This window comes from Ursus americanus, chromosome 6 (assembly GCF_024610735.1).
Source record: "Ursus americanus isolate L20-20 chromosome 6, mUrsAme1.1.p, whole genome shotgun sequence".
NCBI classification, from domain to species: Eukaryota; Metazoa; Chordata; class Mammalia; order Carnivora; family Ursidae; genus Ursus; species Ursus americanus.
Genome location: NC_142132.1, coordinates 1,279,732 through 1,306,994, shown reverse-complemented (window position 1 = coordinate 1,306,994; position 27,263 = coordinate 1,279,732). Strand labels below are relative to the sequence as shown.

At 61.6% G+C, this 27,263-nt stretch overlaps 2 protein-coding genes across 28 annotated transcripts in view; both read left to right on the top strand.

Moving 5' to 3' along the window:
* The window catches only part of JAKMIP3 (Janus kinase and microtubule interacting protein 3), a 111,089-nt gene extending 101,823 nt beyond the window's left edge, over nt 1-9,266 (top strand). For 23 of the 27 annotated variants that reach the window (XM_087862542.1, XM_087862546.1, XM_087862544.1 and 20 more), the window contains 2 exons: nt 268-3,086; nt 6,853-9,266. The gene's annotated coding sequence lies outside the window, so the exon portion shown is untranslated. The remainder of the gene's footprint in view (nt 1-267; nt 3,087-6,852) is intronic. The other 4 variants (XM_087862538.1, XM_045809465.2, XM_087862541.1 and 1 more) reach the window with 4 other exon arrangements.
* Nucleotides 9,267-11,518: 2,252 nt separating this feature from the next.
* On the top strand, nt 11,519-26,748 carry DPYSL4 (dihydropyrimidinase like 4). Its single transcript, XM_045809548.2, has 14 exons — nt 11,519-11,689; nt 14,797-14,885; nt 15,533-15,717; nt 17,677-17,841; nt 18,399-18,460; nt 18,555-18,635; nt 20,034-20,102; nt 20,486-20,606; nt 21,478-21,634; nt 21,937-22,078; nt 22,714-22,884; nt 23,198-23,377; nt 24,768-24,933; nt 25,903-26,748. The coding sequence occupies exons 1-14, from the start codon at nt 11,651-11,653 to the stop codon at nt 25,992-25,994; spliced, it is 1,719 nt and encodes a 572-aa protein (XP_045665504.2). The 5' UTR covers nt 11,519-11,650; the 3' UTR covers nt 25,995-26,748.
* The last annotated feature ends 515 nt before the right edge of the window (nt 26,749-27,263 follow it).

The following is a 27,263-nucleotide window of genomic DNA, read 5'->3' as shown; positions in this document are numbered from 1 at the left end:
CTTCCACCTAGGAGTCGAGACACTGGTCATCAGAACCCAAACCCTCAGCCTGAGGACCCACGGCCAGACTCTCTTCTGGCTCATGTTGGGTTCAGAGCAATTTATATTTGGCCTTGGCTTAGATTCCCTTTACACCTTGTCGTGTAAGGTTTTCTCGGACGTTACTAGATTTGCTCACAGTCTCAGGCAGACGTTGACGAGCTGGCTTGCAGCCAGCGTTTTCCCCTCCCCCTTCGACTGCTCTGCTGTCTCGTCCACTCTTCCCAGCCGGCGGCTCATGGCCTGCAGCCAGCTGTCCAGCCACCCAGAACGTTACCATCTCGGCGAAAGCAGTAATGGATCTTTTCACTGGAATGACCACGAAGCCATTAGTAACAGATGCCGTTAGTAGAGAAGTCAGTGTCAGAAGAGAGGTGGGTGTCCCCTTCCAGGGCCGTGGGAGCAGCTGCTTATAACCTCGATTGGAGACAAAACCGAGAACCGATGGAGAACGAGGCAGAAAGTGTGTGCACGGTTGTGAGCCCGTGTGCACGTGGACTGTATGTGTGCGTGTGGTGTGTGTGCATCTGTGCAGTTGGGTGTGGGTATGCGTGTGTGTGTGTGTGTGGTCAGGCAGAGACCTAGGAGCCCGGGCAGTGGTTCTGCACCCACACCAACCAGGGGGACAGCCCGTGTGTGAGGACAGGCCCCCTTCTCTCCATCAGGGACAGGGCTGGACTGGCCCCTAGACTCTCTCCGGCCGCTACCGGGAGGGCATGGCCCTGGTGACTTCTGGGCTGATGTGCATTTTGGGGGGGGTCCGTGTGCTCGGTGGCAGGAGGGCGGGCCGTGCTGTCAGTGCCAGGCTTGGCCATCCCTGCACCGTGAGCGCAGCCCTGGAAGCCTCCTGCCCTGTCCCCACCTTTGGAATTATCCCCTCCCCCGACCGTGACCTCCCGGTATAGCCCCTCACTGGAATGGTTCCCCTGATAAGCAGGGGTAGGGGCTTGGGGGGCCACGGCGAGGACAGGCCCCACTCTCCCCGGGGCCGAATGGTGGTAAATGGGGGAGGCCCAGCACCCGGGACCGTGGTGCCTCTGTGCCCCTGTGCTTGGTGTCCCCTGACCCCCAGAGCTGCAAGCATGTCGTGTGCTGCCGAGAACCCAGTGGTTTGGGCTGAGGGTGCCCTGCCCTCAGGTCACCGACCGCTGCGGCGCCTGGCAAGCCACACCTCGTCGGCACTACGGGCTTCAGGACCAGGACACACCGCGCTGACGCAGCCTGGAGCTGCCCCCTCTGCCATAGGCCTCGGGAGGCACGGAGGCACAGAGGCCACCAGGGGCGCGGTGGGTGAGAAGTGGGGTGGGAGGAGGGCTTGCAGGGGCAGAGCCCAGGGCCCGCCTGCCCGGTTGGGGGGCCGCAGAGTCTGCAGGGGCGCCTGCCCCATGATAGTAAGTGTTGGGGGATCAGAGCTCACTGCGCCCTGATGCTCACCTCCCAGGCCAGCCTACGCTTGTTCCCAGAGGAGGGGCAGCCTCTCTGGCCAGCCTGCCCGGGCCCCTCTCTCCCTGCTGGCTCCTCTGGCTACACAGGGCCCCCCCTCCTGCCCCCTACCCCACCTCGCCTCCTGTTCTCACCCGGATGGGAGGCTTGGGCATGGCCTTCTCTCAAGCTCGCGCTCCCTCTGGCTTGGTCTGCTCCAGGCCCCTCCCCTGCCCAGCGGGACCCCTGCCCTGCTGGCTCCCAGCTGATGCTCTGCCTCTCTGGACGAGGGGGCTCCGTGGAGGCTGCCAGGGGCTCGGACAGGCGTGGACCCCTCCAGGGCACTGGGCTGGGGCTCAGGGTCCTGGGGACTGTGGGAGGTTGGTCTCGAGGGGCCAGGGGCCTTGCTTACCGTTAGAGGTTCCTTCTGAGACACCCCGCCAGTGCGGACAGACAGGGATGGCCTGGAGACGGGTGAGGCCAGGACCCCTCACCTGGCAGAGCTCCTCTGTGATCTCAGCTCTGTGACCAGTGGACCTGCTTTGGTGCCCCCTGCCCTGCCTCCCCCTCCCACAAGCTTCAGGACCACGTCTATATGCCTAGGGTGGACCGAGCTTGGGGGAGGGGATGAGAAATAGTCCCTGCCCAGTGCCTCAACAACCAAGATGCGGGGGGTCCCGTCCTGTCCAGCGTGGCTCACTGGCCGTCTGCACTCTGGCCCCGGCATCCGTCTCTGCTGGCTCTGAGTCCGTTCCTCTCTAGGCCGGCCGGTCTGGCTTGCCCGACAGCTGAGGTCCTCGGGGGTCAGCAGGGCAGGGGTCCCTGTCAGTCCTGGCAGAGGGAGGCCCTCAGGAGAAGAGGCAGGAGCTCAACTCCACGCAAATGGCCTTCCAGCCTGAGAGCCCCAGCTTCAGCCACCCCCAGAGAGCCTGGTTCCAGGCCGGGGCTGGCCTGCTATCTGCGCTTCCGGGCCGTCCTGTGGGTGCTGAGGCCGCGGGTCCTGGGCCCCCATGCTGAGGACTGCTGAGTGTCCAGCAGGGAGGAGCCTCCATGGGCGCTGGCGAGCCCTCCCAGGGCTGGGGCTGCAAGCAGACCGTGTTCCGTCGTGGCCGCGCGACGCCATTTGCAGGTTGATTTTCCTGAGTGATACAGTGACACGCTGTAGGATTTAATGGCCTCCAGGCCCCTTTACAGCAGCAACTGTGGTCTCACCAGCCGTGCCAGCCGCAACTGTCTGCGTGGGGCTCCCACGAAGCTGCCACCAGGAAATGTGGCAGCGGCTTCAGAGCCAACAGGCCTGGGTTCGGGTTCTGCCGCTGTCCTGAGTCACGCGGCCACAACAGGTGAGGTGCCCTCTGTCTGCCTTGGCCTCCTCGAGGGGTGGGAGTTAGCGGTAGTGCGTTGTACTGGTCAGGGTCCCCAGAGCCACAGAACTGGCAGGATGTGTCTGTCTGTCTCTCCATCAGTCTGTCTGTAGAGACGGGGTCATGGTGATGGCCCGGCTCACACAGTTACGGAGCCCGAGATGTCCAGAGACCTGTGTCCAGCAGGCTGCGGACCCAGGAGGGCCTCGGGGGCCGATGCAGCCCGAGTCCATGGGTCTGAGAACCAGGAGAGCCGACGCCGTAAGTGCCCGTCCAAGGAGAGCCCCTGTTGCAGTCCAAGCCTGAGGCAGGAAAAGGCCGCTGTCCCAGCTCACAGCCCGCTGGAGGGCTCCCTCTTATGCAACCTTTTTGCCCTAGTCAGGCCTTCGACTGATTGGGTGAGGCCCACCTGCCCTGGGGCTGGCAGTCTGCTTTACTCAGCCTGTGGATTCAGATGCTGATCTCCTCCAGAAGCACCCTCCCAGACACATCCAGGATAGCGTTAGCACAGTGGGCATCAAGTTCACGCATGAGATTAACCAAAGTAGCATTCGAGAGCCCTGGGGCCCTGTCCTCACTGTGACCTGCTCTGTGACAGGGCCGGGGCCTTTACTGCGTACTTAGCAGGTGGTCCCCGAGTCAAAACCTCAGGAGGAGACCCAGAGCTGGGCGTGGTGTGAGTGTGGATGGCCCCCAAGGGCAAGGACCCGCCCAGCTCCCAGCGGGCCCAGGGGCTCTGCTCTATGTGGCTGGGGAGGGGGCTCGCAGATGCCAGGGCCAGCAGGGACTGAGGGCCGCACTGGCACTGGGCCATGGTCTGCAGGGTTGATGGGAAGGCCTGCAGGGAGCTGGGAGCCGGGAAGCTGGGTCTGGGCAAGGCCATCTATTTCTTGATAGTTCCCCCAAAAAGACCTTTGCCCCGAGCAGAGTTAGTTTTGCCATTTGTTTCTTTCTGGTTTGAAAATGTTTGGCTACACTTTCCCGGACACACGGCCTCTGCGGAAAGGTTCTGTTTTTCTCCCCGAAGCTGACGATGTCTGTGCAAGTGTGGGTTCTCCTGGGTCTGCGGCACAGGAAGTACAGGCGGGGCTCGGGGCAGAGAGCAAGGACTGGGCTGCAGGGTGTCCGTGCAGCCGGCTGTCACCCACCCCGCGTGGGGCCGGGTGTCCTCATCTGTGCGCGTTTCTGGAAAGCCCGGGGAGGCGCGGGTCTGGGCTTTCCCTTGGCGCTCACTGCCTGCGGTTGGCGCCCATCCCAGGGGCTCCTCCGACCCCAGGAAGACATCTCCTTTGCCAACAGCTTTGTGTTTCCCAACAGTGGAGATCCCAGCGGGAATTCCCTGCACAAACACAGATGGCTGGAGCCTGTGACGCGGGCTCTATTTTGACATTAATCAGAATGCTGTTTCCTAATCCATATGTACGGTTCTGTGTGTTACCAGCGGCGTCACCCATGGGGTCCCGCCTCTGCAGCCTTCCCTGAGGCTCTGCCGTCTTCCTGTCTGTGGGGCTGGGCGCCCGCATGGAAATGCCCTGCTGCCCGCGGGCAGGGCTCCAGCCCGCCGCCCTCCTGTGCTCATCTCGGTGCTTACGCAATGAAAGCTCTTCATGACTTCGCTTATCTGCTTATTCCTGTATTTTATCCCTGACCCTTAGCACAGCCCCACGTGAAACTTCTGTCCTCATCTTTCCCTTTGGAAGGAAGGGCGAGGCGGTGACCCTGGGTGCCTGCCCTGGTCGAGACATCACCCCCAGCACAGGGCAGCTGTGCCCCAGGCTCTGCCCCCTGGGCTCTGAGCGGCTCGGGGGGCCCCACCAGCTCCACCTGTGCCATGAGCGCCACCCCGTCCTCCGTCTCCGGCCACACGATGCTAATCCGCGTTCCCATCCGCGTGCCGGGCTTGTCTCCTATGACCCGTGAGCCCCGCGAGGAGCCGCGTGTGGTAGAGGTGACCCCGGCTTGTCACTGTGGAATCCTCGGTGTGCCCCAGTGTGCCCAGCGGTAGTACCAGGCCCCTAAGACACACTCAAACATCTGCTGCATGGACAGCTAAGTAAATGAGTGACGTGCTCACGGAGGCCAGACTCCATGTCTCCCTCCCGTGGCCGCGCGGTGTCCCTCGGTTCCTGGGAGCGGGCAGCAGAGCGTCTGGGGGTCTGCAAGAGCACCCGCGCTCTCTGTGAGTCCCCAGGATCCTTGGGACCCAGCGCGCAGAGGTAATGTGGCTAAGATTCATCTCCGCGACGTGGTGAGGATACACAGCTGTCTGGAAGGCCGAAGACTCGGACAGAGTCGGACAGAGCACATTTCCTGAGCTCTCTGCTCCCGTGGGGGCCACACGGAGCACAATCCCCCGCCCCACCAGCAGCAAAAATGCAGCCACCTGTGTGCATGAAAATGTCAGGCCCGCAGAAGGAAATAGGTGTTGGCCTCCAATCGCATCTTCTGTAGAAGCCGTTGGGGTCAGTCCGGCGGCACCACCTTATCGCCGGGGAGCGCGTCACAGGCGGGGCTCCCAGAGGCCAGTCAAGGGCCGACCTTGCAAGCAGGCGCTTCTACCGACAGCAGCCTCAGCTCCTGCTCACAGAGGCGCTCTGGGCTCTGCCCTGGCTCTGGGCCAGCGGCTTGGTGGGACACTGAGGAGCTCCGTGGGGCCACGAGACCAAGGTCACCCCCACAAGCTGGTCTCACACTCACCTGTCTTGCGGCTTTTATGGCTCCAACTTGGAGGAGCTCGTGGGCTGTGGGGACAGTCCAGAAGTTGGGCCCGTGGTCAGAAAAGGGAGGAGTGGGGAACACCATGTCCCCCAGAGGAGGTGGGGCTGGGGGCAGAAGGCACTTGGGAAGGCCAGAATCCTGAAAGTGGACGCATGCCCCTGTGCGTGTGCGTGAGTGTGGGTTCAGAGTGCCATGCTCACGGCTGAGCGCGAGTCACCCCGTCCGCAGACAGTGGCAGTGAACGGTGTGTGTGAGCAGAGCAGGCAGGACCGGCTCAGGGAGGGGCATCAAGCAACCACAGGCAACCAGCTGCCGTGGTCTTGCTCCTTCCATCTGGGGAGTGACTTTTTAGGGTTCTGCACATTCTTGTCAATAAGGTTTCTTCTGTGTTTGCACGTGTGAGGTTCGTGCCGCAGGCAGTTAGCGCCTTATCTCAGAGAAGCTGTGCCGTGGGGCAGCAGGGCTGGTGGGCCGGTGGTCAGGGCCCCTGGCTCCGGTCGGCCTAAAAGTGCGACCTCGGGAAGGGTGTCCCTCTTATCTTGGAGCTTCAGCTTTTCTGTCTGCAAAATGGGAGGGCTGGACAGGCCCCTTCCTCTCTAACATCCTGGAAATAGATGGTTGGAGGAGAACCTGCTTAGATATGGGTCCAGTTGAAGAGACAAAGAACAACGTGCCGCTTTAATTGTCCAGAGATTCCGGCTGTGACGTGTGCCGTGGGGGGAGCGAGCATGTGTGACCCACCCAGTCTCATTTTCCTTCTGCATGTGGGGGTCTTCCTACTTAGAAGGTAGGTGGGGGCCCCCAAACCAAAGGAATCTTGGCAGCATCTCCTGGACTAGGAATGTGTGGCATTTCTGATGTGTGTGAGCCCGGGGGTCATGCCCTGGATGCCTCTGCCCCTGCCCCCGGGGCTGATGCAGGGCACCCGTCCTGGTACCAGGGAGCCCGAGCAGCTCCTCCCAGACTCGCTGCAAACACTGACGATGCGGAAGGTAATGAGGAGGCGTCAGAGCCTAGCGGAGGCCCGCTGTGTCCGTAACGAGAGGACAGGGAAATTGGGCATCAGGTGGGCAGCTGCCCAGGTGTGGCGAGGGGACCCGAAGCCACCTCTGCACTCATCTTTGCGGCTCTCCTAGGGAGAGAAGCAGGCACTGGAGGCTCTATAACCCGAGCGCCCACGTGCAGAGCCCACACTCCGTCAGCGCCCTTGCCCGGGGCGTCTCCCCAGACCTTCTGCATGGCGAGCCCGGCCTCACAGGGCCTCGGATGGCACCCGCTAGAATAAGCTTTTGTCTTCACTCTTTTCCAGAGAGGACACAGCACATCGATGAAGCCCGTTTCAAGCCTGACTTCCCTTCCTGCCGAGTGCTTGGCCCACAGCCCAGGAACGTCTACCAGATACAGCCTGACTCCCGGGTTGGAAGGGGCTCTTCCATCGACTCCGCACCCTTGGGGGTGCAAGGTGTGTGTGTGCGTGTGTGTGTGTGAGTCCCTGTGTACGCAGTCGTGCACGCTCAACCAGGAGACAAGATTTTAGCTCTTTTGAGGCTCCTGACGTGACACCTGCAGCCAGGTGAGAATGTAGCAAACACGGCATGAAAGGAAAGCAAAGTGCATTTCTCAGGAGCTGAAGGGAGGGGCGACTGTGTCTGCAAATGTCAGGTTCGTTTCATGTTTGCGTCGAAGACGTGTTCAACTCTGGTGCAGACGGCTGGCACCAGACCAGGCGTGATGCCCTAGGCTGAAATCGGGGAGAGCTTACAGGATCAGACAGACACGCTTCTCTTTAGCGGGTGCGGGGTTTCTGCTGGGCAGTGCACTATTGCGCCGTTAACCCACACTCGTCCAGGAAGGACCCATCCTTTCTGTGGTCATGAAAGCCGCAGTTACTCACTCGGACAAGATACAGGCCGAGTCCGCTGCTCCTCTGGCTGAGGCTGCTGCTGGGGTTTGCGGATCGAGTCTGAAATCTTGTTTCATGCTCCGTGCATAGTTTTGCTTCTTTCCAATGACTCCATTCTCTCGGCACTTTTTATGCTCAGAACCAAGTGGCAAACAATAGTCTTGAGCTAATGAAAGCGTCCGTGGAGCTATGGATGAACTCCCAGATTGGAGCTGGGTGGCGTGTATGACACAGGCGTCCAGAAACTCCGTATGGGGAGGCACTGCGGGGCTACCTCCTTTGGGGCAGCCACTGTCCCCACGTCTACTGCCCAGGAGTAGCAGCCGAGTGGGCTGCCCATTCAGGAGCTAACGACCCAAATTCACATCGGCCTGTGTTCATGGGGATCATCGTGATTTTGCATGTGGTACACCTGTCCAGAGCACGACACAGGCTGTCCACACATGCCAGACAGTCTTACCAGAGCTCTGTAATCTGGAAAAGGGCACACTCTGTGGGACAGAGAAGCGTGGAGATCCGGACCAGTGCTTACCAGGTTGTTGTTTAAATGTAAAAGTACGTGGTACAAATGGCTCAGTGACTGTTGTAACTAATATTCCATGTGTCAGACTGCATTTGTACCCTCGCCATGTTCCTGAAAGCCCACATGGAGCTGGGATGCCAGCTTCTCTCTGTAGAGATCGCTGTTGCTAGTCAGGTATCCTAGACACCTTCTTTTCATCTGATTACAAAATCCAGCATTTCAGGAATGGGCTTTTGCCCCCCCCCCCAAAAAAAAGAAGGAAAGAAAAAAGAAAAAAGTGACTAGGAGCATTTGTCACTGATTCCTGCTAGTCCAGTGAGCATCTGAAGAATTCAGGTGTCTTAAAATCACATGCTTTTTCTAAATCCTAGAGTATACCTTTTATGCTAAACCAGCAGGCTGCACTGAATTTCCTGGAAATATCTGGGCTCTGTTACTGCAAACTCCTCCAACAGGGGACGTCTGCGTGTCAATGCCACTCTCTCTCATGGAACAAGAGGAGGGACCAGAAGTTGTCAGAAATGTTTATTGTGTAACCAAGATGTGGACATGTGTTATCAACACAATCACATGTGTACACAATACCCAGAACAACACGGATGTTTTCGTTTGTCTACATTAGAAATCCATGTGAATTGCAGCTCCCTGGTTGACACGGATGTGTGAGTGCGTGCACCTCATTTCCACCTTCCACGGTCTGGAGTCCCAGCTGCTGAAGGACTGTGGCTCTTCCTTCAAGTGCTCAGCTCTTGCAGAACCCGTAGCCTTCAGGACACCCCGCGTGCCTTACACGGCTTGTCAACACTGCACTGGATGTCAGGAAGGAGGGTGTGCCGGGAGCGGGTTTGGAGGCATCGTGACGTCAGTCCACATGTACCATCACCCTATCACTGAAACCTTAAGATGGATTGTGTGTTTTAACACAGTAACGGATTTACATTTAGGCTCAGGAAAACCAAGCTGTAAATATATGTATCAAATCATATATTTGTTTACTGTATTTTAAAGAGCTTTATTGTAAATGTATGCAACAATGAATTAGGACTCTTTACCATGACAATACGCCAGGCAGTATCTGTGTTCTCTGAAGCAGCTCCTTACTAACCACATTCTAACCATGTGATATTCTGTCCAGTGCTAAACAGTATTCACAGGCCTAAAATAGGTTTGTACGGTGGTCAACGACAAAATTTTGCACATATTTTTGTATTGTGATTCCTATGATATATACCAGAGGATTTTTACTCATTTGTAAATTATTGTACAGTTTTAATAAAAAATGTTTTAAATCTTAGAATATCAAAGTTCCCCTCTTCCCAAGGCATTAAAGTCTGGACATAGTGGAGTGGCTATGCTAGCCACTTCTGATGCCATATCCCACACCAGAAAGGGAAATGGGCCTCCTGCAAACTGGGGAGGGGAGCCAGGCATCTCACCTGTGGCCTCATCCTGCCTCCTGGAAAATCACCTGGAACACAGGCTCTGAAATCACCCAGCACCGGGCTGAGTTTAGCCACCAGGCAGGCTTCCTCTTGTAGCTGTTTATCAATTGAGAACCGAAGGCAAAATTTAAATTTAGAAAAGTAAAAGAATTTCTGGAATTGAATAAGAACACTGGGCACCAGATTTCACTGACACTGGACTTCACACAGGTAAGTAGAGGCTGTTTTATCAATCACCTTGGGGGCGTGGAAACCAGAGGTGGACCAGGGGTGGGAAAGTTGCGGATTTGGCTCCGCAGAAATGCTCCTGCTACACCAGCACAAGTGTCGTCGAGGTGACTCTCAGCGTCCAAACTTAGGTTTTGAAATGCCCGCTGCGTTTACAGAACACAGAGGCTGGGATGTCTTTTCCTTAACTCAGTCTCTACAGGGCTTGACAAACTGACAGCATCTTCCTGGGACCCTGGGCGGGCTGAGTCCCTCTGCCGCGTCTCACCCAGCCTTGAACTTGGCTTTAAGGGCAGTCAGGAGCAGCTCTCCTGGGTCCATGCCCCCCTCCCCCACCTTCCCCACTTGCCAAAAGGTTAGGAGTCAGAGCCTCCTTGCCGGGTGTGGGACCTCCCACGGGGCCCGGAAATGTGGCTGCAGTTCCTATAGGCCGTGATTTCTTCAGTGCGTGCCCCCGGCCCGCCCTGCGGGTTGAGCGGGGGGTGGGAACCCACGCACTTCGCCGGGACGGAACGCGCGCTCTCGGACCAGCCCCGCGCGTTCAGCACTCCCTGCGTGGACAGCGCCAGCCCCTCAAGGGCGCAGGGTCCGGCAGGAGGGCGGGCAGGGGGGCGGGGCGGGGAGAGCCAGGCGGGGGTCGGCCGGGTCCACACGCGGCGCGCACACCCGCTGCAGGAGGCTGGGGAACCGGCGGCCCCTCTCCCGCTCCCGCCATGGCCGCACGCCAGTCACAGGGGCCTGTGGAGCCTCTGCCCGCGGGCCGGGGGACGCTGGGCGCAGGCAGCTCCCGGGCCCGGCCCAAGCTCAGGGGCGTTTTCCGCTGCGTGGAGGACGCCTTTGAGAACAAGACGCTGCAGCTGGACGCGTCAGGCGGCGGCCGTCGGAGCCTTCGGGCTGGAAAGCCTTACAGCGGGCCACGTGGCGACCCAGAGGGACCTGGCGAGCCAGGCCGAGATGGCCTGGAGGCTGCGGCAAGATTGGAAGAGCCGCCCCGCGTGACCCAGGGTCGCGGCTCCCAGCAGGTAGTAGCCGCAGGGCAGAGGCCGCCGGGGCGTGGGGCAGGGGCTGGTCCTCTTCCCAAATCCCCAGGCTCCCCGAGGGGGCGTGAGGGTCTCGCTCTCCCTGACTGGCCGCGTCTGTGCCCTGGACTAAGCTGTCCTGCGTGGCCCCTCAGCCCCAGCCCGTGCTTTCGGCCTCTTCTGCCTTGGTTCTAGTTCTCTGGTCCGGCAGGGGCGCTGGGTAGCTGTCTCTTTCTCTCGTTGTCCGCTTCTCTCTCTGTGTCTGTATCTCCCCAACTTCTCCCCTTCTCCCCGAGCTCCGCACGGGCGGCCGGAGAGCAGCCTTGCGGAGGTGTGTTCACGGCCGGGTTCCAGAGCCGGCACACAGCCCTGCGTTCCGATCCAGGCCCGGGCCATAGATCAGAGGAACCAGGCTTTGGCCAGAGGCACCGTCCCGCAGGGAGTCCGGCTTCCGCAGCGCCTGGGCCTGGACTTGAGATTAGTTTCAGTCCCCTTGGCGTTGGGTGCTTCGGGTCACCAGGGAGCTGGCAGTGGTCCCCGCGCTCGGGGTGAGGGCGGGGCCAGGCAGGACTTTGCAGGACCTCTCCACCCTCCTCCCTGGAGTGCAAACTCCGCACACACAGCGGCCAGGACCTGTCGCAGCCCTCTCCCCCACCCCACGCAGCATGCGTCCGCAGGTCCGCGTCGGGCCTGGGGCACAGAGATTCGGCCGGTGGCCACCTCAGGGGCCGGGGCAGGGAGCTGGTGGGTACAGAGCACGGCTGGGGCGGGGCTTGAATGCAAAGGAGCGGCGGCGGGCCGGGGGAGGGGAGGGCCCGGGGGCGGGGCTCGGAACGGGAGCCGTGCGGCCTGGCGTGCTCGCACTCGGACGCCCGGCGCCCCCACGTACACGCCTGGGTTCTGCGCGCCCCCGCCCGGGACCCCCAGGCTTTCTCTGCTTGAGCTAGGCCGCGCGGGCCGAGGGAGGCGGCCGCGCCGGCCGGAGGAGCAGAATGTCCTTCCAGGGCAAGAAGAGCATCCCCCGGATCACGGTGAGCCCCGCACCCGGCCCCACTTTACCCCACGCCCCCTGCCCACCGCCTGGGGTGAACCGTCCCGGCTCCGCGCCTTCCGCTCTGCCCTACGGGTCTAGCCCCCGTACGTGCTTCTGTCCCGGCGCTGGCCCTTCCCGCCGGGTTCCTTGCCGCGCCGCCGGCGGCCGGGGTTTCCGCGAGCGCCTCCCCGACCCCTTTCCCGAGCCGGACGCACAGGTCCCGGGCCATGCCAGCGTCCCGGGACCTCTTCTGCGCCCGGGGAGGGCGCGGGGCCGGGAGAGGCCTGCTCCCCAAAGCACAGAGGTGCCTCGCTCCCCGCGGAGGACGGGCGCCGAGGCGGGCGAACTCGGTTTCGGGGCTCTGCCCGGGGGTCGACCGGCGGACGGGGCCTTTTGTTGGCACCGCCGGCCAGGCCTCGGGGCGCGGATGCTGTTCCCTGCGTGGAGCGACTGGCTAGCTCCGGACCGAGCCTCCGCCGTGCTGGGAGCTCTTTGTCCGAGACAAAGCGACTCATCCCCCGCGGAGACCCCAGGGGAGGCGAGCGCTCACTGGTCGCTGCTGAGCGGGCACCCTGGCAGCCCCAGCTCTCGGAAGGAGAGACACCCCCCCCCAACCACATGTACGGGTGCGGGAGGTCAGACGGCCCACCCCGCGCTGCCAGGAGACAAAGCCGCCCCTTCCAGGAGGCCGGGAGCCTGGCGGAGGGAGGGAGGGAGACGCCCTGGCGCCAGCTGGACGGGGGGCAGGGGGCGCCGGCGGGGCTGAGACCCTGACAGCTGACTCTGGATTTGACCTCAGCTGGAGGGCGGTGGGATTGCCGGGTTCACTTCCTGAGAGATGCTTAGAGAGGAAGGAGCCCTGTCCTTCCCGTAGAGGATGGGATCCTGCCTCCAGACCGGCTCAGGGTTCAGCCGATGTGGGAAGACTGCCAAGTGGCCCGCGCAGGGTTGGTGTCGGGCGGGACAGGCACAAGGCATCTTGTTCAGGGGAACTTTCACCGTCGTCCTCATGGACATGGCACTTCGTCCCAGCTGCATTTCCCTCTTGGTTCCAAACCCAGGTTCCAAAGTCTGAGTTCAGGTGCCTGAAAGGGGAGGAGGGTAGAAGTGTAGTGACCACAAGTCTTCCTATCTGGGGGACAGCGGGAGACACCAGACTCTTCTGCCCAAAGCCTTCCCCTTCCTGGGTTTCCTTGGGCTCATTGGAGGATGAGTCCTTCCACTGGGGCGCTGCCTTTGGCCTGTGGCAGTTCGTCAGCTGTTGTGTCGACGGTGGTGGTGGTTTTACTAGTGAGGAGAATCCTGGGGACGCGGTCCGCACAGATATCAAGAAGAGCGGAGCAAAACGCAGTCAGGCTCCCACGTAGTGGGTTGTGTGTCATTTCGGCCATCTCGTGGGCTTCTTGCTATTCGCACTGCACAACTTGGCTCCGTGGCATCGGCTGATGGTGTGTGAAGAGCCGTCAGCCTCAGGCTGGAGCCCTGGCCTGGCCTCTGGGTGGACTCTTGGAAGCCACAGTGAAGGGGCCAGATCTCCCTGTGAGGGCCCCCTGATGTTCCTGCCTGGTCAGGTTCCTGCCTGGGGAGTGCGGCGGCTCAAACTGGCTGAGAGAAGAAGGGCTGCGGAGCTGGGTTCTCACCACGGTGTTGTGCGCTCCGTGTCTCTGCTCATTTTCCATGTTTTTCCCCAAAATTCTTCCCTGAAGTCAGATCGTCACCCCTGACAACCGTGCAATGTTCCACGCATGACACACTTTCTGCCCCTCTCCACTCCTTCCCCACCATTTGGTGGGGTTCCTAGAAGTGGGTTTATGGCCACGGAACACTGGATCAACCCCAGCTAGTGCCACAGCTCCGTGCTACGGGGGTGACCCACCAACAGCTGGCCTCGCTTACTGGCCCTTTGGTCACCCATCCGGGATACCTCCAGGCAGCACCACAGCCTGTGGTCACCCCAGTGTTTTCCTGGCCCTTCACCCTTGTAGCCTCTCCATCAGCAGCTCCTGCTTGCCCAACTCCCAGCCTCTCGGACCCCATCTCTTCTTGGCCCCAGGATTCTGCCCTGAGCCTCCCCCCATCTCACCTGCGCAGGCTCTGACGCAGCGGGCTACGGCCCCATTTCCATCCTTGAATAGCACATTCTACTTTTTACACTGAGCCAATGTGATCCACCAGACAGTGTTCAAACCCCTGCTTCGGGCCCGCCCCCCCGTGGGGCCCACTGACACCCCAAGCCCAGTATGTCCCACCTGCACCAGGCTCTCAGCCCCTCACCCCTTCCGTCAGAAGGTTCCAGTCCCAGTTTCCTCTTGTGTCAGGTATCAACTCAAGCTCATTCGTGCCTCAGGGCCTTTGCATGGGCTGTTCCCTGGCCTGGAACACTGCCCCTGGCCACTTCATTTCCAGCCAGCCCCTCCAGTAGTCCCTTCTCTGTGCCTGAAGCAGCCCTGCCTCCTCTCCCATCACACTGTGACACCAACCTCTGTGTTCTTGGTGTGTCTGCGATGGCCTTGTACAATTTCTCATCCTTGGCTATCTCCCTGCGCTGGGAAGCAGTCCCCCCCCGGGGTAGGGACCCTGCCTGCTAGGGCGCTGCTCTAACCCCCACATTTGGCACCATGATAGGCCACACCATTCCGGTATGAACTGGAGCCCAGCTGCCATCCAGGAGCCACCTCTGTTTGGGCGGATGAGGGGGGCCAATGCTCCAGGTCAGGGTGGGATCATGTGACTTTGTCCCCCTCTGACCTCAGCATGAGCTCCATGAATTAGGTGATAATTATTTAAATGTAACGCATTTCATTGCTACATGTTCACCCGCATTGGCCCCTGTAGTCGCTGTGCCTGTGGCGAGCCCACACTGCCTGCCCTGCGGGTGTGGGACCTGCTTGGGGCCTGTGGGAGCCGCCGCGGAGCTGCCCCGGCCCCGGGCACCCCTGCTCCATCCTCAGGGGGTGGCGGACACCACAGGCTTCTGGGTCCACTTCTGTGCGTACACATCGTGCCCAAGGGGTTCAAGCATAATCCGGGGTACAAAGTCACGGGGACGACGCTGAGGAACTGGGTTTGGAGAAAACTTGCCCACCTTTCGTTTGTTTCCAACAGAGCGACCGTCTTTTGATCAAAGGTGGGAAGATCGTCAATGATGACCAGTCCTTTCACGCTGACCTGTATGTGGAAGACGGTTTGATAAAGTGAGTTTCTGCTTCAGATATCTTCGCAGATCACATGCGTACACACTGATCATAGATTATCCACAAATTTACTTTTGGGTGAAATTCACCTAAATTTATTTATTTATTTATTTATTTATTTATTTATTTATTTCCTTCTTTCTTTCCTTCCTTCCTTTCTTTTCTTTCTCTCTCTCTCTCTCTTTTTTTTTTCTTTTCCAAAACCCAGCTCTAGCCCCAGCCTGAGTGACGACAGATCTCGCCAGTTAGCGGCAAGGTCTCAGGAAGCAGAGTATTAAGTTGTGTTAGCACAGCTTGAGGACGATTAGGGATTCAGATGAGGTGCTCAGTAGGTACTTAATGACCACACCTGTTGGCTTCTCTGCTCGTGTCTGCACGTGGCTCCAGCCACCGGTCAGCAGGGCGGCACGTGGAAAGCCAACAGACGTCACAAGGGCAGTCTCGTGGGCCAGGTCGGATCCTCCGTGTGACCATCTCGAGGCCCTGGCGGGGGTGTCGTGCTCTCTGATGGTCTCCAGGGGCCAGGCCACTGAAGTCTTGGCCCTGTTGCCCTTTTCCTCCAGGAGCCCAAGCAGATGCTTCCCTGCTTCACCGTTCGTGTTCTGATCCAGGCTCTTTATAACCAGCGAAATCTGTGTTGCTTTCAGACAAATTGGAGAAAACCTCATTGTCCCTGGAGGCATCAAAACCATCGATGCCCATGGCCTGCTGGTCATGCCAGGCGGCGTTGACGTCCACACGAGGCTGCAGATGCCTGTCCTGGGCATGACCCCAGCAGACGACTTCTACCAGGGGACCAAGGCTGCCCTAGCGGGAGGGACTACCATGATCCGTGAGTGTCTCCAGGTGTGCAGGGCACCCAGCCCATGCCTTGCTCCACTGTCCAAGCTTGTGTGTTGTGGGAAGAGCCTTACAATAGGGCGTTTCTTGGGGTCTGTTTCCCTTTATTACCTTTCAATCTAGGAAATCCTTGCGTACTCCTTTGTTATCCCCGTTCGCCTTGGCCAGCTCTGGAATGCTCCTGGGGTTTCCACGGGAGCAAATGGATGTGTGCCCAGGAATTTATTATTTCCTGGGAAGCTGGCAGCTGGCCAAGGATTAGGTTTTCAGACCAAAATGCCTTGCGTACGTGGCGGGGTCGTGTAGTCTGAAACAGACGTGTCTGCTCCTGAGCCCCACACCTCTGAAGCTCGGTTTGCACCCAGCTCCTGCCCAAGAAAGAGGCTGTGTTTTAGGAACACCCCAGCAGAGATAGTCGCCCTTGTTAGTGCTGGCTCTGTGCTGGGCGGCAGCTCGTGCACCGTGGGAGCTCGGCAGACAAGCCCCACTTGACAGCTTGCGCGGTGCGTTGGCTTGACTGTGGTGCACTTGACTGTGGTGAGCTCAGAGCCAGGATGAGACCCAGCTCCTCCTCTCGTGGCCGTGAACGCCGTCAGCTCCGTGGTGCGGGCGCAGCACCTGCCGTGGTTAACCCCTGGCCTGACACACCTAGTTGAGCCCTGGCTGCTCTGTGTTCTGGCTGTTTGGCTGCAGGAACTCAGCTAACTTTCAGAAGTCACACTCTGCTAAGCTGAGCGGGAGGAGGGGAAGACCCCCCGGAGAAGGTCGTGAGGGTGAGCTGGTGCACGCGAGTTGCTCTGCCGTGCCTGGCGCACGGTGCACGCTGTCACTGCTGCCACCAGAAAGGCCGCTCTGAGGACTCGGGGCTACTTCACAAGTGGTATTTAGCCATTGCCAGAACCATGGGTTGGTTTGGTTTACTCAACCACGAGGCAAAGAAAGCCAACAGTGATCCATGTTTTAGTTTGACTACGGGGACTGGCCATTTTCAACCACGGCTCATGCTCGTCACTGGTGGCCAAGGCCAGCCAGGAGACCTTCGTGGTTGTCACCTGCCCGTGCCAGTGCCAAGGCATTGGACAAGCTGTGAGGTGTCACCATGAGGACAGACAGATGCTGCAGGCACGAGGCTGGGCTCTGTCGAGCTGTGCGTCTTCCTTAGCCTGCCAGCCCCAGGCTGGAGCTGCAGAGGGACCGCAGGGTGGGGTGGCACACACTGCCACAGGGCCCTGGGCATGGGATCTGACTGGTGGGAAGCAGGGGGGGCCCGTGAGGGGTGCACTGGAGGAAGGCACAGCGTTGACCAGTAACCCTTGGGTGGGTGTGCCTTCTTATCGGCCACACTTACTCTGAGCTCTTTCCCTGCACTCGGGAGACGCAGTGAGCAGTGTTTGGCCCTTGGACCCGAGGCTGGGTGGGGGAAGTGACAGCGCAGCGGCCATGTGCTCTCAGTCTCCCCAGGGGTGGGGTGGCGCTGTTGGAGGTGTGAGTAGTCAGTGAGGCGCAAGCCAAGGGGACCAGTCCCAGAAACCAGCCCCACGCTGCTGCTCCGGGCAGGCTGGCCAGGTCCAGCACCATGGACAGCGCCCACGCCTGCCCCGCCCCACCTTGCGCTCCACCGGCCCTCCAGGTGTGCTCCACTCGGGTAGACACCTGTGTGGGACGTTAAGGCCCTTAACTGCCACTGGTGCTCCTTGGGGTGAACATGCCCCTTAGGGAGTGGGGGAGGGGCTTGAATCCGGCCTCGCTCTGCTCAGAGAAAGGCTGAGGGATGTGGGGCCGATGGGCAGGTTCATAGTAGCACCAGCACCATGTAAGGGACCCGTGACCTCTCCGCTGCTTCCCGATGCACTTCCTGATCTCTCGGGGACATGAAACCAGTCTCCCCTGGAGGCCAGGGTGGTTCCCAGTGGCCAGAGCGAGGCTCCGCTGACCGCACTAACCCCCACAGTGGACCATGTGTTTCCCGACACGGGAGTGAGCCTGCTGGCAGCCTACGAGCAGTGGCGGGAGCGCGCAGACAGCGGGGCCTGCTGTGACTACTCCCTGCACGTGGACATCCCCCGATGGCACGAGAGCATCAGGGAGGAGCTGGAGGCTCTGGTCAAGGACAAAGGTAATGGCATCTCCCGAGGCTGGCATGGGGGTCTGGGCTTCCCTAGTCCTGGCTCGGAAGGGGCGCTTCCCCCGGGGCCCCTGGCCAGGCTGGATTCTGCATCCATCTGACCCCGGGGTGGGCAGGTGGTTGGGAGTTGGGGAGAAGTTGGACAAATTGAAGGTCTGTTCTACTTCCAGAGGATCCAGATGAGAAGGTCACCTGCCTCCGCATCTGAGGGACGTGTCCTGTAATTGTCCTTAGCTGTCCCAGTCCCCTTGTCTCCTGCCCCGGGTAAAGGACAGGGACTACACATTCCCCTTGGGTCTGAGGGTCTTACTAGGAGCAGAATGCTTTCAAACCCTCGGTTGTCTATGCTGCCTGTGCTGGTACAAGCCAGTTGATAAACAAGGCTTAATCTCTTTTAATCAAAAATCCTGAAGCATAGAGTTTCCTAGCGGCATTGACGCGTTAGTTAGGACCAGGCACCCGTGGAAGGAGATCGGGGAGCAGTGGAGGCTCCCAGGCATCTGACTGACAACAGCTGCGTGTCCAATCCCCTCGTGCCTCTCCTCCAGGTGTGAACTCCTTCCTGGTCTTCATGGCGTACAAGGATAGGTGCCAGTGCACGGACGGCCAGGTGAGGGCAGGTGTCAAGAGGAGGGCACAGCAGGTGTTTCAGGCTGCCCGTGGGATGGACGCAGCCCCACGCACCTCGTGCACTCTCTTCCCAGATGTACGAGATCTTCAGCATCATCCGGGACCTGGGCGCCCTGGCGCAAGTGCACGCAGAGAACGGGGATATCGTGGAGGAGGTGCCAGGCGGGCTGCCTGCGGGCAGGCGGGGGTCGGTGCGGGGCAGGGTGGCTCCTAGACACTCAGATGGGAGCATTTCATCCCACAAACCCCGAGGGAGGGAATAGTGAACATGTCTGGTAAGTAGGTTGCCCAGAGTCCGAGGTCGAGCAAGCAGGGAGTTGGGGTAGCCTGGGGGGTTTTGGCCAACACAGATTTTTCCATGATCGTCACACTTCTTATCACAAGTTCCCCAGAGCCAAAATGTTGCTTTTGGGGGGACTGAGATGGGGTTTCCCAGTGCCTTCTGCCCCTGTGGATTGAGGCCCCCCCGGGAGCTGGACCTGTGGTCCTTCTGACCACTGAGCACAGGTGCTATTCTCACGCCTGCCCCTCGGGCCCTGGGCTGTGGGGTGGGCGCCCCCAGGTGCAGGTGCTGTGGGGTACCTGGGAGGTTTGGGGGCTCCTCACAGGGCCACACAGCAGCACACTTCCCTGGCATTCCAGACCCACAGAGAAGCTTCCTGGAGGGTCGGGCTGAGCCCCATCCCAAGCTCAGAGGTGGTGACACCTGGGGAGGGGCACGTGGAGTTCGTGGATAACTCGTCCACCTGCCCCGCCATGAGGGCATCGCGTGCTGCGCGTGCCTCTCTGGGCCGAGGCCGGGCCCGGTGCATGGTTAGAATGTTCTGAGTCCAGCTCAGTACACAGGCAGGTGGGCAGAGCGTGCCAGGGAGACACCCCACCGACGTTGGGGAGTCTTGTTATTGGGTTCCATGGGATTCTGCTTCTTTCGCGTTTTCCATGGCGAAGCTTGGCATCCACATTTTCGTTTATGCAAGAGGCCGCCCAGGCACAGAGCTTCACGGGCAAGCTTGGGGGAGATGCTGTCTGTCCACCCCCACGGCAAAGCCCCCAGCACACCCCTGGGTGTGCCCCTGGCAGAACCAGTGTGGCAGGCAGGGTGCCCTCTCCAAGCCCCTGACCTCATCTGTAACCTAGGGAGCTGGGGTCACTCCTCTCCAGTCCCACCCTCCTCCTCCATTCTGATGGGGGGCCTGGTGGCCCAGGGCTCAGTTTAGGGGAGCAGGGTTCACGTGAGAGTCAGGGAGCAGGCTCATCTTGGGAGCAGAGCTCATGTGAGATGTGGGGGAGCAGGGCTCATCTGGGGTTCAGGGCTCACGTGAGATGGGGGCAGGGCTCATGTGAGATGTGGCGGGGGAGCAGGGCTCATCTTGGGGGCAGGGCTCACATGAGATATCGGGGAGCAGGGCTCATCTGGGGTTCAGGGCTCACGTGAGATGGGGGCAGGGCTCATCTCGGGGCGGGAGGGGGTCTGGGCATCACACCCGGACGGAGGCTCTGCAGGGCTCTGGCTGCACCTGGGCTGGAGTGTGTTTTTCTCTCGGTTTATTTAGGAGCAGAAGCGGTTGCTGGAGCTCGGCATCACCGGCCCTGAGGGCCACGTGCTCAGCCGCCCCGAGGAGGTAGGAGTTTGCCTGCTGAGAGCCACCCCAGCCCTGACTACACCCCAGACTGCCTCTGCACGGGGGCAGACCCTGACCTCATGGCGGGGCAGGGCTGTGACTCCCTTGTTCCCCTGTGGGAGGTGTGAATCAACGGGCCCTCCCCCCACTGGGCTTATATCCCCCCATGACCACTGGTGGCCCTAAGGCCTTTACCAAAGACCGAGAAGGCGTCAAGGACGGGCTCTGGGTACTTCGTGGCTCAACCTAGATCCTGGGCACTGAGCCACAGGCGGCGTCCTTAGTCACGCACGGTGCCCCCTCTGGGCCCAGGATCTGTGGGTAATGATGGTCCAGAGGAGGCCCCAGTGCCCTGGCCCAGCCTGAGCGCCCCCTGTCCCCAGGTGGAGGCCGAGGCTGTGTACCGCGCTGTCACTGTCGCCAAGCAGGCCAACTGCCCCCTGTACGTCACCAAAGTGATGAGCAAGGGTGCGGCCGACGTGGTCGCCCAAGCCAAGCGCAGGGGTGAGTGCCAGGCCCTGGTCCCCACACACTTGTGGGGGGAATCTCTCTGGGGGTCAGGGGTCACGTTCTCAGGACCAGGCGCTCGGCTGGCTACACTGAGGCTCAGAGCAGACAGGCTGGGCAAGCAGCAGCTGCCCTGCCTGGCCTCCTGGTGGGGGAGGGGGGCCTCCAGCGGGGGGCACCAGGTCCGTGGCACATGGCAGAGGCAGGCGCGAAGTCCCACTTCCAGTGGGGCCCAGTCTCTTGTCTGGTCGGGGTAGCAGCTGCTCACCAGGGGCCTTGGAGCAAGAGGCCTGTTGGCCGTTTGCCTAAAGTGACGAACTGGACACGTGTGCGTTGTGTGCGTGCACGCGTGTGTTGTCTCTGTGCGTTTGATGTGTGTATGTCATGCACGCACATGAGTGCCGTCTCTCTGTGCGTGTGGTGTGTGCGTGGGTGACAGAGAGCCCCTCTGTGTGTGATGGAACTTTGTCCCCACTGCCCCCACCGGGAGCCCCACATCACTGTTTGCTGGGGTGCACGGCCTGCGGGCCGGGGTCTGCCCACAGCGCACCCCACAGCTGGAGGAGGCAGGGTGCACAGAGAAGAACCAGGGTCCACAGGGACAGGCCTCAGGCAGGCGGGGGTGGGCAGAGCTGATCATGTCTCACCGCAGCTGTGGCCTGGCTGCTTCTCTAGCAGGCCTGACGCCCCAGCAGGCGGTGTGGGGGAGCGGGTCCAGACAGACCGCCCCACATGGGAAGCCATCCAGTGTCGGGAAATTGAGGGACAGCTGGGGGATATCAGCAGCACAGCGCCAGGCTCCCCACCCTGCCCAGGTCCTGGGGGGCACGCAGGCCGGTTGGGGTGCCTCTCACAGGTCTCGCTGCAGGGGTGGTCGTGTTCGGGGAACCCATCACTGCCAGCCTGGGCACCAGTGGCTCGCACTACTGGAGCAAGAACTGGGCAAAGGCCGCGGCCTTCGTCACATCGCCCCCCATCAACCCGGACCCCAGCACTGCAGACCACCTCACCTCCCTGCTGTCCAGGTAGATAGCTGCTCCAGGGTGGCCTCAGAGCAGCCTGAGAGCTCCACATCCCCCAGGACCTCAGCCTGCCGGAGCTCCGGCTTCTACACAGACCCTGGGACGTCCCAGGGCCAAGGCCCCACACTGGTCTGCCCAGGCCCTCCTGTGCCCTACACAGGGCAGCCACTTTGCCCAGCTTTTCTGGACACCCTCCAGCCCCTGTGGGCTGTGCTGGACGGGGAGGGGGACAGAGCCGACGGTGGCCTTTGCTGGCTCAGGAAAATCAGGCCACCGTGGGCTCCCCTGACCCCGACTTTCCTCAGTGGGGACCTCCAGGTGACCGGCAGTGCCCACTGCACCTTCACCACTGCCCAAAAGGCTGTCGGCAAGGACAACTTCACACTCATCCCTGAGGGCACAAACGGCATCGAGGAGCGCATGTCTGTGGTCTGGGAGAAATGTGTGGTGAGTGGAGTGGGGGCCACAGGCCATGCTCCATGCTGTTGGTCAGAAAGGGAGGCCACTTAGTCACTAAACACTCCGCGTGAAGAGCAGGCAGGGCGTGTGGGCTCCCTGGGGTGTTGCCGCCCCCAGCCCTGCCATCCCCAGACATTCGGTTCTGGTCTCTCTGGAGGAGACCCCCGGCTCTGTGAGGCGGCCAGGCCTTCCCCGATTCCCAGAAAGCATCTGGGAGAGTGGGGTCCCTGTCTGCCATGGAATTACATTCTGCACTGCTAGTAGGCTCCCCAAAATACCTGAGATTTCCTCAGACTGCCCGCACCCCAAACTCCAGCCCTGACCCCTCCCCTGGGCGGAGGCCCTGACCCCAGGCCTCCTTCACCACCCTGCTTCCCCAGGCACCCAGTCACCCGGGGGGGACTGTCCCATCCTTCAGGGGACACAGACATTGTCAAAACTTCAGACTGACTCACACTGCGAGTACAGCGTTCCCGCACGGCCTGAAGAGGGACCCGTGGGTTCGCAGGCCGGGGCACCCTGGGTCACGGTCCCGACGCCGCTCACCGCCTAGGGGACGGGGGCCACTGTCCACACAGAAGCCTGGACTGCCCCCCCCCCAACTTGGCTGTCTTGCTTCCCAGGCCTCAGGGAAGATGGATGAGAACGAGTTTGTGGCTGTGACCAGTACGAACGCAGCCAAAATCTTCAACGTGTACCCAAGGAAGGGGCGAGTGGCTGTGGGCTCCGATGCTGACCTGGTTATTTGGAACCCCAGGGCCACAAAAATCATTTCTGCCAAGAGCCACAACCTGGTAAGAGAAGCCTGGTCCCTGGGTCAGGGTCCGGCCGGGGAAGCCCTTGGGAGGCGCACAGCACCCGCCCCACCCTCCGAGACGCAGCCCCGTTAGCGGCTCATCCGCGAACCCTCTGTCCCGAGAACGGGGTTCGGGGGCTGGCACAGCACGCTGTGGTCAGTTCCTTCTGAACTCCGGCCCCGCCGAGGGGACCGCTTCTTGTCCGAGGTCCTAGAAGGGGCGTGCCGGCCTCCGAGGATGCCGGTCGGCCCGCAGCGCCGAGGGTAAGGGGGCCACAGCGCCGGGTGCCGGACCCTCCCTGTCTCCCCAGAACGTGGAGTACAACATTTTTGAAGGCCTCGAGTGCCGAGGAGCCCCCACGGTGGTCGTCAGTCAGGGCAGGGTTGTGCTGGAGGACGGGAACCTGCTCGTTAGCCCCGGGGCCGGCCGCTTCATCCCTCGGAAGACGTTCCCCGACTTCGTCTACAAGCGGATAAAGGCGCGCAACCGGGTGAGGCCTGAGCCACGCGTGGGAGGCGCGGAGTGGGCGAGGCTTCTCCCCGGGTGGGCCCTGCCCGGTGGGCGTCGGGGCGTCGGACCGCGCGGTGGGCGGGTTCTTATTCGGGGCTTTACTACAAACATAGGGGCCGGGGCCCCAGGACACCTGCCTAGACCGCAGCAGAGGCAGCCCGGAATCCCCGTGCGCGTCGTCGTGCACACGCGCGTAAATACGGCCCACGCGCAGTTTCCGCAGCCGCTTTTATGAGCTTAGTAGCTGTGCGTACTTTCCCACAAGCCTCTGCTGAGCCACCCACTGCGTCTGTCGAGTGGCCCCGGCGTTTGTCGGCGCCCCGCACAGCGCGCATTGGTGGCTCGCACATGCGCACACGCACAGGCACGGGTTGGTGGCTCGCACACGCACGGTACGTACAGGTGGGCTTTACCCAGTTTTGCGGAAGGATGTCGTCTGAACCCCGAGCGAGGAGGGCCGCCTCCGGGGTGGGCCGGGAGCCGGGTGATGGCCTCCTTCGGGGAGGAAGGACAGTGGAGTCCGCTCTAACTCACAGGGACGCCGCCGTCTCAGGCTGTGAGGGCCGCGCAGCTGCTCCCCCAGGAGGGGCCGTGAGAACGCTGCCCAGCCGGCCGAGGTGCAGAGTCCAGGCCAGAAGGCCGGGCCTCCCCGCTCCTCTCCCGCCCAGAGTGAGGGCCCGGGGCACTCATGGACGCACTGATAGACGCCTGCTGCAGACCCAGCCCCACGGGCTACCGACCCTCAGAGAGGTGGCGGGCCCCCAGGCCCTCACCCGGGGCGACGGGGAGTGTGGACTCAGACCCAGATCCTTGGGACTCGAGACCCCACAGTTGCCCACTCCTCCCGAGCCGACACCCCGTGGTGACCCCCGGGCTGGCCATCGTCCTGAGTCTAAACACGAATCGCGGGGGAGGCGCCCACAGGAAACACAAGCGTACAGGGCGGTTTTGCCTCGGTCCACGGCCGTTCGTCTGTCCGGTGGGTGCTGGGAAAAGGCTCTGGCCTTGGGGCCATTTTCAGGAAGACCCAGGGCCTTCTGGAGGCTGGAGTGGGGCCTCTGCTGGGGCCACAGAACCGTGGGTACGGAGGAGCCAGGGGCTATCAGGGCTGGTTCCGTTCCCAGAAGAGGCCGCCTGCTCACGGCTGCCCGACTGCCTGGTGTCCTCCAGCCCAGGGCACTGCCGTCCAGCCTCGGGGGCAGGAGGAGCCGCGTGCACATAGCAGGGAAGTGTGTGCGTTCAAGTGTGCAGGTGGACACGGGAGGAACACCTCCATGGCTGGGGAGCCCTGGGGTTCTGGACCCCGGCCGAGGGGGCCCGTGGAGCGGAGCAAGCTCAGCCCCCTCACACCCAGCCCCTCGGCCCTGCAGCTGGCGGAGATCCATGGGGTGCCGCGAGGCCTCTACGATGGGCCCGTCCACGAGGTGATGGTGCCTGCCAAGCCGGGGGGCAGTGCCCAGGCCCGTGCGTCCTGCCCGGGGAAGATCTCGGTCCCACCTGTGCGCAACCTGCACCGCTCGGGGTTCAGCCTGTCTGGTGAGAGGAGCTGGAGGGGGGCTCTGCTGGGGCACCGTCAGGGGCGGGAGGACCCCCGGGGTCCCAGGTACCAGGGCTCAGCCTGTCGGTGGGCGAGCTCAGCAAAGCCGCAGACTCCATCCACAACCAGACCGGGCAGGGTGGGGACGGGGGGCCCGCCCTCCCAAGGAGTGGACCCGTGGGGAAATCCATCCTGCCCCGTGTCTGCCCCAGTGTGGCCGCACTGACCCCCACCTCGCATCAGCTGTGTTGAGGAGAGGGCTGTCACTCTGAGGCCAGGAGTGAGCGTGGGAGGCCTTCCATCCCACGACCAGTGTTTCCCCACCAGCCCAGACCCTGAGCCCACCCTCTCACTGGGAGTCTCTGCTCACAGGTTCACGGGCAACCCGTGACATTTTCAAAAACAAACCAAAAAGACTCTCCAGCCTCAGGGTTGCATGTGAGGCACATAAGGAAGGGTCTCTGAGCCCATCAGGACACGTGGAGACACTTTGGAGGGCTCAGGTGGCCTGGTGCACTGGCCTCCGCTTGGGCCTCTGATCGGGGTCCTGGCACGCTGTGTGGTGGGTCCCTGCACACGCCCTGGGCCCCAGGTCCTCCCTGCGAACCAGAGCCAGACCCTCCCTCTTCCCACCGATGTCCCAGCCCGTCCACCCTCTCGGGTGACAGAGTCCCTGCTCGCCTCCTGGACACATAGGGCCTGAGCAGGTCCCCTGGAAAGCCAGGGTTGTCTTAAAAGCTAGGGGCAGCCTTCGCCAGTCACGGGGCTGAGACCCATGGGATGAGCAGGCCTGGTCCCTGGCCTTGGTACCCACTTCCTTGGGTGCCCACGGCCTCAGTGTGGGAGCATCGGCCGGATCACCTCGTCCTTGCACCGGGCTGCGTGGGGGTACGGCGGCCACGGCCATGGTCATGGGTGCAGCGGGTGCAACCACGCCCCTGCGCTCACACCCGCCTCTTCTGCTGCAGGGTCTCAGGCTGATGACCACATTGCCCGACGCACAGCTCAGAAGATCATGGCGCCCCCCGGCGGGCGTTCCAACATCACCTCACTGTCCTAAGCGTCCCCCTGGGGCCCAGCGAGGTGGTGCTGTCCCACAGGGCAGCGGCTGGTGGGGACTGCCCCCCTCACATAGCTCTTTGTTGAACTTACCTGAAAGGTGCTTGGCCTCACCTTCCCCCCCCACCCCCGGAAACTCCCCATTTAGCGTCCCAAGTCCTGTACGAGGAGCCCGGGCAAGGAGGGGGTTTCACTGCCATGTTGAGGATGCAGGAGGTGGTGGCCCTGGAGGACAGCCAGGTGCTTCACGAAGGCGGGGCTGCCGCCCAGCCAGGCCCATAAAAACCCCAGGGCCTCACAAAAGCACGGACAGCGGCCAGGCTGCAGGTTTGGGGCGTTTGCTCACCTCCCCGTTGTGGATCACTGCCCCGCGAAGCCCCGGGCCTCCCGCCAGTGCCTCTCCCTGTCCGCCTTGGTGTTGGGGGGAGCGCCCCGGGAGCTGGCCCCCTGCCCAAGAGCTGCTGTGACTTCAGGGACCCATCGGGAACGTAGTGAAGGTGGCCTCGTTTGTCCACGTTGCCAAGGACCAAAATCCCGCCCACGTAGTTGCCTGTCTCCAGGGGAATGTTAGGACCCTTTAGCTGAGATGCTGTCCTCTTACTACGAAGTGTGCACTGAGTAGTTGATCAGAGCGGCAGTTCTGTGCACTGAGGACACTGTAGCCAGGAAGCTGCATGCCACCCGTAGCCCGGACGGCGGCCTGTGCCCCTGTCCCACGGGCATCAGGTCAATTAAAGCGTCCGGGTTAGAAGCTGCTGGTGTGTGGAGCCCTGATTCATCTTCCCACAGCACTTCATGCACGGGGCCCTTGGGAACATTCGTGCTGGCTGCACAGCCGGCCATCCCCAGGGACAGCTCTGCTCCCCCTCTGGGCACGGAAGGGGCAGGGCTGGCTCTTCCTCTCAAGGAAATGGCCTGGGAACCACGCCCGAATCCAGGCCTACTGGCCAGACACAGCCAGACAAGAGGGATGCTGGCGGGACCCACGGCCAGGTGCTCCGAGGGAGAGGGTTGGGCTGGACCTGCACCCACATTTCGACCAGATGGGCCAGGAGGGTGTGGCCCTGGCCTGAGGCCTGTGCTCCCCCCAGGGTTTTGACCCAGGAAAAGGAACTGCTGGGCTGGCCTGGCCTCTCCTCCTTCGTAGAAAGATCCCAGTTCTGACCCCCAGGTGTGGGATGTTTCCAGAAGGGTGTCTTTGCCCTAGGAGCAGGGCATTCATGGTCACTGGGAAGACGAGCTGGACGGGTCAGTGATGGCCCCCCCACAC